The following is an 11232-nucleotide window of genomic DNA, read 5'->3' on the forward strand; positions in this document are numbered from 1 at the left end:
GCATTTCGGGTAATTCTGACCCATAACAGAATTGGGGCTCGTCCGGGATAAAGAATTTCTTGCACTTTTGCAGATTATTGTCAGAATTTTGTTTATTGAACCGTTAAATTTGATTATAAGCCAGCAAAAATCAACATGGTATTTTCGGTCACAGACTTTCTTAGTTCAACAAGTGTTCAGGTTTTTGATACGTTAAAAAAAGATGACTTGATTGCATTAGGTTTGCATTTTGGGTTAGATGTTAAATCCTCTCAGAGAAAGCAAGACATTAGAATTAAGGTTGCAAACAAACTAGTAGAAGAAAACGTCTTTGAAAAAGATGATCTTCCAGAATATACAATTAAATCAGAGTTAGGCTCTTACAAAATGGCAGAATATCAGTTTCAATTAGAGTTAGAGAAAATGCGATTAGAAAGAGAAAAATTAGAAAGAGAAGATCGAGAAAAAGAAAGAGAAGAGCGAGAAAGAGAAAGAGAAGAACGAGAGCGTGAACGAAAATTTGAATTAGACAAATTAGCAGCAGAAAGAGAAGAGCGTGCAATGAACTTTGAATTAGAGAAATTAAAATTACAAAACCAACCAGAACCGTCAGTTGTCAAAACTGAATTTGACGCAGCAAAAAATATCAGATTAGTTCCAAAATTTCAAGAAAAATCTGTAGACAAATATTTTCCCCAATTTGAAAAGGTCGCAGAGAATCTTAAATGGCCACAACATGTTTGGTCAACAATGTTACAAAGTGTACTGGTTGGTAAAGCAGCTGAGGTATACTCTGCACTAGGGGTAGTTGAGAGTTCAGACTATGAGAAGGTCAAAGCAGCAATATTAAAAGCATATGAATTAGTACTTGAAGCGTATAGACAAAAATTCAGAAAGTATAGGAAGTTTGATAATCAAACATTTGTTGAATTTTCACGAGAGAAAGAAGATTTATTTGATCACTGGTTTAGATCTAAGAAACTTGATAAAACTTTTGCTAATTTGCGCCAAGTCATCCTGGTAGAAGAGTTTAAGGAATGTGTTTCTCAAGATTTGAAAACACATTTAGAAGATAAGAATGTGAAAACTCTTGAAGAGGCAGCAGTCATATCTGATACTTATGCTCTGTCTCATAAAAAGAATTTTGTATCAAGATCTCAGACTAGCAGTAATTCTACCAATTCAGACATATATAAAAAGAGTGGTTCAGGGTCTCAGTTTTTCACAAGTTCCCAGTCTCCATCACAAGGTGGTTTTAAGTCCGGTCCAGGACGTGTTGAAGGATCGTCTGGAATAGGGTCGCTTCCTACTTGTAGTTATTGTAAGAAAAAGGGTCATCTGATCAGTGAATGCTTTAAACTTAAGAGAAAGAATGATTTTGATAAAACTCAACCACATGCTTGTGCGGCAGTTAGAGGTGATAGAGAAGCCTTAGTTTCAATTTGTTCTGACACTCCTGATGTCCAGGGTTCACAGTCCAGTTCTATTGATTCTATGGAGGATTATAAGCCCTTTATGTCTCAGGGATTTGTTTCACTCGGTGACTCTAGCGAAATAAAACCTGTCCAGATTTTGAGAGATACTGGTGCTGCACAGACGTTATTGTTAGAGGGCGTGCTTCCTTTGTCTGAGCAGACTTCTACTGGTGGGTCAGTTTTATTACAGGGTGTGGAGCTAGGCGTCATTGATGTTCCCCTGCATAGAATTAGTTTGAAGTCAGATTTAGTTACTGGACCTGTTATCGTAGGTGTTCGACCTACTCTTCTCGTTCCAGGCATTTCTTTGTTGTTAGGCAACGATTTAGCTGGTGGAAAAGTTGTACCTGATCCTATAGTTTGTGAGAAAATCACTTCCAATGTCATGTGCGATGATGAAGATGATGACATTTATCCAGCCTGTGCTGTTACTAGAGCGATGGCCAGAAGACGAGAAATGGAGGCAGACCATACTCAAGCCTTTGACGAGACAAATTCCTCTGTTGATATTGATTTGAATGACACTTTCTTATCTGACCTTGTTGGCACTCAAACAAGCATGGAACCACACAATATCAAGAAGCAAGAGAAGAAAGAACTGTTACCAAAATTTGGTGGTGAGGATGATGAGTTGCATCCACTAGTTAGCCAAGGCAAGGACATCCTCAGCCGAGAACGTTTACTCTCTGAACAACATAAAGACCCAGATATCATTCAACTTAGTAAGAGGGCACTTCCACCAGAAGAGACTACTAAAGTTGGAGAATGCTTCTATATGAAAGATGGCATCCTTATGCGAAAATGGCGACCACCTGATGCTTCCCCAGATGAAGTGTGGCGTGTTGTTCACCAGATAGTGGTCCCAGCTGCTTATCGTCGAGATGTCATGAGTTTAGCTCACGATACACCTATGGCTGGTCATTTAGGTATCAATAAGACTTATAACAGGATTTTGAGTCATTTTTATTGGCCTAAGCTAAGAAAGGATGTTTCGAAGTTTTGCAAGTCATGCCATGTCTGTCAGATGGTAGGTAAACCAAATCAGAAGATACCATCTGCTCCTCTCCAACCCATTCCAGCTTTTGAAGAACCGTTTAGTCGAGTATTAGTGGATTGTGTAGGACCTTTGTCTAGGACCAGATCTGGGAACCAGTATTTACTTACCATTATGTGTACATCCACTCGATTTCCTGAAGCCATACCTCTAAGGAATATAAAGGCAAAGAGCATACTTAAGGCCCTAACCAAGTTTGTTTTTCAGTTTTGTAGGAGCACCCAAGGCAATTCAGTCGGATCAAGGCTCAAATTTTATGTCGGGGTTGTTCCAGCAAGTCATGCATGAGTTGGGTATTAGGCAGTATAGATCAACTGCTTATCATCCTGAGTCCCAGGGAGCGCTAGAACGTTTTCATCAAACCCTAAAAACAATGCTGAAGACCTATTGTTACCAGTATGAAAAAGAATGGGACGAAGGTGTTCATCTTGTGCTATTTGCTGCACGAGAGGCAGTCCAGGAGTCTCTTGGGTTTAGTCCTTTTGAATTGGTGTTCGGACATACAGTTAGAGGTCCTTTGAAATTGTTGAAGGAAAAGTGGCTGACTGAGACTAGTGATCTTAATCTTTTAGATTATGTGTCTGATTTCAAAAAAAACTTTACAATGCTTGTAAATTAGCACAAGAAAATTTGAAGAATTCTCAGATGAAAATGAAAATGTGGTATGACAAAGATGCCAGAAATAGGGTGTTTAAGCCAGGTGATAAGGTTCTTGTATTTTTACCTATTCCTGGTCATCCTTTACAGGCCAGATTTTATGGCCCTTATGAAATTGAAAGCAAGATCAGTGATGTAAACTATGTAGTTAAGACACCAGGTCGACGTAAAGAGAAACGGGTTTGTCACATTAACATGTTAAAAGAGTATTTTGAAAGGTGTGACCGAAATTCTGTAAAACCAGTTTCCACTTTAGCCAATGCTAAGACTGTTCAAAATTGTATTGAAAGTGATACGAGTGTAGGAATGAATGAGAAAGATTGTAATCAGAGTGTCCGCTTGAAAAACTCAGAAATTTTAGCTGATTTTGATGCCAAACTTGGACATTTGAACATTCACCAAAAAGAACAAGTTAAAAACTTGATGAATGAGTATCATCAAATCTTCTCGGATGTTCCAAAGAAAACTAATGCAGCTTGTCATGATGTTATAGTTGGCGACGCTCTGCCTATCAAACAACATCCGTACCGTCTCAATCCAATAAAATCGCAGTACCTAAGAAGGGAAGTGCAGTACATGTTGGACAATGACATTGTTGAACCTAGTAAAAGTGATTGGAGCTCACCGTGTATTCTTGTACCAAAACAGGACGGTTCGTACCGATTATGTACAGACTTTAGAAAGGTGAATTCTGTTACCAAAACTGATTCATATCCAATACCTAGAATCGATGACTGTATTGACAACATTGGAAATGCGAAATTTGTCAGTAAATTTGACCTGTTGAAAGGCTACTGGCAAGTACCGTTAACAGAAAGAGCAAAAGAAATATCTGCTTTTGCTACACCAGATGGACTTTACCTGTATAAAGTAATGCCTTTTGGCATGAAAAACGCACCAGCTACATTCCAAAGGATGATTCACTCCCTTCTTCAAGACCTTGAAGGATGCGAGGCCTACATTGATGATGTCATCATATACAGTGACACATGGGACGAACATCTTCGAATCATGCGTGCTTTATTTGACATTTTAGCTAAAACAAACTTAACTGTGAATCTTGAAAAGAGTGAATTTTGTCATGCTTATGTAGAGTATTTAGGTCATAAAGTAGGTCAAGGTTATGTTACACCCATAATGGCTAAAGTGGAAGCTATTGCAAAGTTCCCGATTCCTACAAACAAGAAAGAATTAATGAGGTTTTTGGGCATGGCTGGGTTTTACAGAAAATTTTGTCCAAATTTTTCCTCAGTTGTTAGTCCACTTACAAATCTTTTACAAAAGAGGGTTAAATTTGAATGGACAAAGGACTGTGAAAAATCCTTCCATAAAATCAAATCTGTCCTTATGAGTAATCCAGTTCTGTCAACTCCAGATTTTTCTAAGCAATTTAAGCTTACCGTTGACGCTAGTGATGTTGGAATCGGGGCAGCTTTGTTTCAAGAACATAGTGATAATGTAGATAGAGTTGTTTCTTATTTTTCAAAGAAACTTACAAAATGTCAACAAAAGTATTCCACCATTGAAAAGGAATGCCTTGCTTTGTTGTTAGCTTTACAGCATTTTGATGTTTATTTGAATGTTACTTTGCATCCAATTCTTGTATATACTGATCACAACCCCCTGACATTTTTGCATAAATTGTCAAACAAGAATCAAAGACTGACTAGATGGAGTTTGTTGTTACAAGAATACAACATAACAATTAAGCATATCAAAGGCAAAGACAATGTTATTGCAGACGCCTTGTCAAGAGTATCGTAAACATACTAGATTTTGTATTAATGTACATAACTTTTATTTTATTAATATAAGTTTGACATTCAAACCTTTTAAGGGGGGAGTTGTTGTGAGATGTGTATTGTTTCATTATGTATATAATTAGTAACATTAAGTTTCTTGAACATTCCAGAGTGGTCAACATGTTCGGTCATTTTATCTAGAACATTCTTAAATTTTGTGTATGTCCAGATTGTTCCAGTAATATCATGTTTTAACAATTTCTAGAATATTCTAGATTTATGATACTGTATAAATACCCTGTCAATTCGATGCATATACAATAATTGTGGATACTTTGTCGTATAAGCACTATTGAGATATAACTGGGATATATTTTCACTGGGACATTGTGTGCAGTAACGGACACTCTGATGTATGTATTTTTAGATTCTTGCTAAGTTTGTACTTTACGTTTCATACACTTATTATATATTACTGTAAATAAATTATTGTTAAGTTTAAATTGTGTTATTGATCTTTGCTGGCATTTCGGGTAATTCTGACCCATAACACATTACTGAAGCAAAAATGTTTATCTCAACAATCTACAACTGTATATTATGATTTTAATATCGTATGGTACATAATAAGGGACCACAAGGGGCCAGAAGGCTAAATCTTTGACGCTTTATATCTCGAAAGTGAGAAATATTTTGATAAGTAGTATTGAACAAAAGATGTTCAAAATAATGTTCTGAACAATATGCAACCTTTAGTTTTTCGCTAAACGTCCCCATTAGGGAGTTGAAGGGTTGGCCCCTAAATATTTCTTTTGCAAATAACTCGAAAACGAAAGAGAATCTCTGAATAGTTGTTGAACAAAAAGTGTTCAAAATCTTAAGAGCTTCAAGATAATATCCAGAAAAAGGGGCTGAGCACTCAAATTAGGGGCCAAAAGGGGCTACTCTTTATCAGTTAATATTTTGTAATACATTACTGAAGCAAAAATGTTTATTTCAACAATCTACAACTGTATATTATAATTTTAATGTCGTATATTACATAATTAGGGGCTATAAGGGGCCAGAATGCTAAATTTTTGATGCTTTATATCTCGAAAGGGAGAAATATTTTGATAAGTAATATTGAACAAAAGATGTTCAAAATCATGTTCTTAGCAATATGCAACCTTTCATTTTTTGCTAAACGTCCCCATTAAGGAGTTGAAGGGTTGGCCCCTAAATTTTTTTTTGCTAATAGCTGAAAAACGAAAAAGAATTTCTGAACAGTTAGTGAACAAAAATGTTCAAAATCTTAAGAGCTTTAAGATGATATGAATAAAAAGGGCCGATTCCTCTAATTAGGGGCCGTGAGGGTCCAAAAGCCGATTTTTTAAGTCTTAATGTTCAATGTCTTTTTACAGATTGTGGTAAATCATTATTTTAGAATGAAAATCGGGATCAAAATCTTATCTCATCTCATCAAGAATTGGACGGAAGACCCACTCGTTGCTCGCAACGAGATCGTATCTAGTTAAGGTCTTCCGTTTCCAACGGAAGACCTTATTGTTTTCGTTCGGTTTCTTTTTCCCTATTATTATTATTAAGGTCTTCCGTTTCCAACGGAAGACCTTCTACTGATTCGTTTGTTTCTTTTCCACTATTATTATTATTATTATTATTATTTTTCTTACCGATTTTGTGCAGGCGATTTCTCGAGAACGCCTCGACAGATCTTTATGAAACTTTCAGCAATGATGGCAAATCATATTATTATTATTATCATTCTACTTTTATATAGCGCCCTATATAATTATGGAATTACCCTAAAGCGCTTTACATGTAGAAAACAAGTACAATATAAAACAAAGGTACAATATAAAATAGCAAAAAGGTAAAATCATAGGGCTTTTTTTTTTTTTTAAATAAAATAAAACCAACTGGATGCTCCATTGTGACTAGAGCCTTATAAACTAAAGGCGAGTCTAAAAAGATGTGTTTTTAGATTTCTTTTAAAAACTTCAAGTGACTGTTCTTTCCTAAGATCCAGAGGAAGGCAGTTCCACAGAGTGGCTGAAGATACATCGAACCTTCTATCTCCATACATCTTACTTCGAGTGCGTGGTTTAACAAGGCTCAGTGAATCCCCAGACCGTAGTGAACGTTGTGAGCGATAGACCTGAACAAGTTCCTGGATGTATTTCGGGGCTAGCTTCTGTAAGGCCTTGAAAGTGTACAACAGAATTTTATATTGTGCACGGTATGCCACAGGTAGCCAGTGAAGAGTTATGAGAATTGGAGTTATATGTTCATGTTTTCTCAAACGTGTCACCAGTCTAGCTGCAGTGTTCTGAACTTTCTGAAACTTTTGCAAGGATGTTGCATTGAGGCCAAACAATAGTGCATTGCCATAATCAAGTCTAGATGTCACTAAAGATCTAACAAGTGTCCTGCAAGCATCCTCTGTTATGAGTGATCTTATTCTACCGATGTTACGAAGATGGAAAAAACAGGATCTTGTGACCGAATTGATTTGACAGTCCATGCTTAATTTGCTGTCGAAAAGTACCCCGAGATTTTTAACACAGGAAGCATTACTGATGACTGATCCACCAAAAGCGAGTTTACGTCCTGTAAATTCATTTGCCATACGTTTCGGTGTAAAGATGATGAGTTCAGTCTTATCCTGGTTTAACTTAAGGATGTTGGTTTGCATCCAGTCTTGTATATCAGACAGACACCATTCAAGTCTATTCGCAATGTCGTCCCAACCGTCCTTCGGGTTAATAATCAGGTAAACCTGTGTGTCATCAGCATAACAATGGTAATACATGTTATGTCTCCGGCAAATTTCTCCGATGGGTTTGGAGAACACACAATATAGACGAGGTCCTAAAACAGACCCTTGTGGTACACCAAACCGGAGTAAGAACTCTCTCGAGAATGTCGAACCTACGGCAATTTGTTGACTTCGACCTGATAAATAAGACGTTATCCATGATAGCGCCGATCCTGTGATACCAAACGCGTATTCGATGCGACTGATTAGTATATCATGATCAATCACATCGAATGCAGCCGAGAGATCTAGCATTACGAGAGCAACGCATGAATTCTTATCCAGTGCAGAGGTAATATCATGGTGCACCCGTAGCAGGGCAGTTTCTGTAGAGTGACTACTTCAGTAGGCCGACTGCACGTTATCATGAAGCTGGTAAGCATTTAGGTGTTTTTCGAGTCGAGATGCCACCGCTTTTTCTAATACTTTAGATAAAAAAGGCAAATTTGAAACAGGTCTGTAATTTTTGAATTCATCTTTGTCAAGTCCTTGGCCCTTAATCAAGGGACGTACTATGGCCTTTTTGAAATCCAATGGTACTGACGCTTCTGAGAAGGATTTGTTGATAATTTCAGTGACAATTGGCAAAGGACTCTCCAAACATTGTTTCAAAACATTTGTGGGTATTGGATCTAACTCGCAAGACTTCGTTGGTGCATCGCCGATAATGTCACATACCTCAGCAATCGACACTGGTTCAAACGCTTCCAGAGGAATGCCATCAAACTTGATGTCAGCTCGAAGGACAACTTCCATAGTAGGAGACTTGGTCAAGGAGCAAAGGTTTTCTCTGATTTTCTGAATTTTACCGATAAAAAATTCACCAAATTTGGATGCGAGATCGATTTCGCTGTCATGCTCTGGCAGGACTGATAAATTTGTGTTTCCCATGAGATTGTTGGTAAGTTTAAAAAGCTGTTTCGAGTCGCTGCCTATTTCCTGAATTTTGTTTATATAAAACTGACTTTTACAGTGTTGTATGAGTTTTGTAACCTGCATACATTTCTGATTGAAAATGTCGTTGTGGACTGCTAGGTTTGTTCGTCTCATAGTTCGTTCAGCCCTTCGGCGATCTCTCTTAGCAGAATAAAGATCATCCGTAAACCAAGGAGTATTCGGTCGTATAACAATCTCCTTTGATTTCTGAGGAGCATGAACATCAATGGTAGCAGTTAGAACTCTATTGTAGTGAATGATAAGCTTTTCAACAGATGCTTCCTTGTAAGTCACGTTTGAAAAATCAAGATCGTTTCTGAACTTGTCTATGTTGATGTCATGAATTTTCCGAAAGGTTACCGTTCTTCTCTCTCTCGGAGCTTTGGACAGACGCAATAAAGTGCGAATTGCGAGGTGGTCACCACTTCTGTTTCCATTGTTGTCACATATACCAGGATCTGCTACAAATGGCGTTCCCTGTAATATAGGACTATCTTCTCTGGTTATCAACACATCTAACGTATGACCAAGACGATGTGTTTCATCGGAAATATGCTGCTTTAATCCATGTTCTGTTAGCAACTCTGTAAATGTTCTAGCATCTTTGTCATTGGGATCATCAAGGTGGAAATTTAGAACACCTGTGATAAGTAACTCACCAGGGATTAACACGAGACTGTCCAGATAGTTGGTCCATTCTTCAAAGAAAACGGAATTCTTGAATTTATTTGATTTAGATGGTGGTGGGCGATATATAACAGCGATGCGAATAAACTTGTTTTTGACTCCAACAGAGCACTCTAGATGTTCAAAATTAGTGTATTTGGCATCTTTGTTCGCAGGTTTCACACTAACCTGTTTTTCGTGAATAATCGCCAGGCCCCCACCCCTTCGATCTACCCTTGGATTATTTGTGAAATTATATCCGTTTGGTGTTAGTTCAGACAAAATGGCGTTATCTGTGTTTGATCCTAGCCATGTTTCAGTCAGCACCATGAGATCGATGTTATTTGACTGAATGTAATCATTTATGGATACTGATTTATTTCTTGAAGATCTACAATTGAGAGTACATAGTGAAAGAGTTCCTGACGTGTTGGCTATTGGAACTCTACTTGTTTCAATTTTCAAAAGATTCGAACCATCTCGACAGCTTGTATTGTCAATTCTCTTTTTCCTGTGTTGAATCAATGTTGGAATAGGGAAGGTCTCACATGTTTCATTTGGAACTTTTGCGATAGGACAGGAGTTGTTGAGAGTATCATTGAAGATGTACACTAAATTATTTCTATTAGCCCCAAGTTGATGTTCTACGTAGCTCAGCCGCCCAACACAGACAGTGTGGATACGTCTTATGAACCTGCGTCCACCCTTCACGCCCCTTCTAACTCGAAAATGTTTAGCACGACCCGACACACCAACAGTGTTTGGCCTTACAAAACACATCGTGCAGAAACTATATTAATTGAGTACGAAAAAATGTGGAGTGACTTGTCAACAAAATCCAACCAAATAGAGAGACAGTTCGTACAGGGAATCGTACTGAAGTCAAAGTATATATAGCTCAGTAGGAACATGTGTGGAGCGACTTGACAACACAATCTGAGCAAAAAGAAAGATAGCTCGTACCGGTAAAATCCCAATAGAGTCAAAGTAGAGAAGTTGAGTAAAACAATTTGTGGGGCGACTTGGCCACACAATACAAACAACGAGAAAAATAGCTCTTACCTATAAAAAGCAATACAGTCACGGTTCAGTGAACATAAAATTAAAAAACTTTAAACTAAAATTTCACTTAAAAACGGAAATTTAGAAAACAAAGGATTCAACCTTTTGATTAAGCGACGTGTTATATAAAAGCTCAACAAATCTTAAAACTAGAACCTTAGTTACAAAAGAGCAATCAAGTTATATAGTCAGAGGTGGAGCTGCCATGTCATAGCGCTAACACACTCAGAGTGTGTCAAATCATATGAACTTAGGGCGTTTTTTTTATTTTGCCGTCGTCACTTCCGGTCGCGAGATACAGCCAATTTTCTTTTTTTAAAATGTCATTTTGTCCGGAAGTGTTCTCAAAAACGGTTTGAGATTGAGTCTTGAAACTTTCAGGGATGATAGACTGTGACAGGCTCTCTTGAATTTTGTATAAAGTTTTTGTTGCCGTCAAGTCCGTTGTCCACCGGAAGTAGTTTAAAAATATGCAAAATTTTATTTTTTTCTTTTTTAAATGTTTCTTATATAGGCAAATAGAGTGTCTCGAGTATTATTATGTCCATCGGAAGTTATTTTTTCAAAACCGGAAGTAGTCCAAAAAATGAGCATTTTTCATCGAAATTATCAGGGATGATTCCTTCACACTCAGAGAGGAGTTATAGGTCATTTTTTGTACTTCCGGTCACACCGGAAGTAAATTATAAAGACCGGAAGTTGTCTGAAATTTACAGATTTCACTCTTAAATGTGTTCTCACTTATTTAGAGGAATTGATATGAACTTTTTTTTCATTTAAGTTGTTTTATGATCGTATCAAAAATCGAACGGAAGACCTACTCGTTGCTTGCAACGAGATCTC

At 37.3% G+C, this 11232-nt stretch overlaps 1 protein-coding gene across 1 annotated transcript; it reads right to left on the reverse strand.

The window, feature by feature from the left end:
• Positions 1 to 8067: 8067 nt before the first annotated feature.
• LOC134277724 (uncharacterized) lies at positions 8068 to 10107 on the reverse strand. The gene has a single exon (XM_062760041.1). The coding sequence runs from the start codon at positions 10105 to 10107 to the stop codon at positions 8068 to 8070; it is 2040 nt and encodes a 679-aa protein (XP_062616025.1).
• Between the last annotated feature and the right edge of the window lie 1125 nt (positions 10108 to 11232).

The sequence above is a fragment of the Saccostrea cucullata genome, unplaced genomic scaffold, assembly GCF_032062105.1.
Source record: "Saccostrea cucullata isolate Sc308-1 unplaced genomic scaffold, CSIRO_AGI_Scuc_v1 ctg17464, whole genome shotgun sequence".
NCBI classification, from domain to species: domain Eukaryota; kingdom Metazoa; phylum Mollusca; class Bivalvia; order Ostreida; family Ostreidae; genus Saccostrea; species Saccostrea cuccullata.

Excerpts from the sequence above, each read along its gene's own strand:
- LOC134277724 (XM_062760041.1), bottom strand. The coding sequence starts at position 10,107 with ATGTGTTTTGTAAGGCCAAACACTGTTGGTGTGTCGGGTCGTGCTAAA.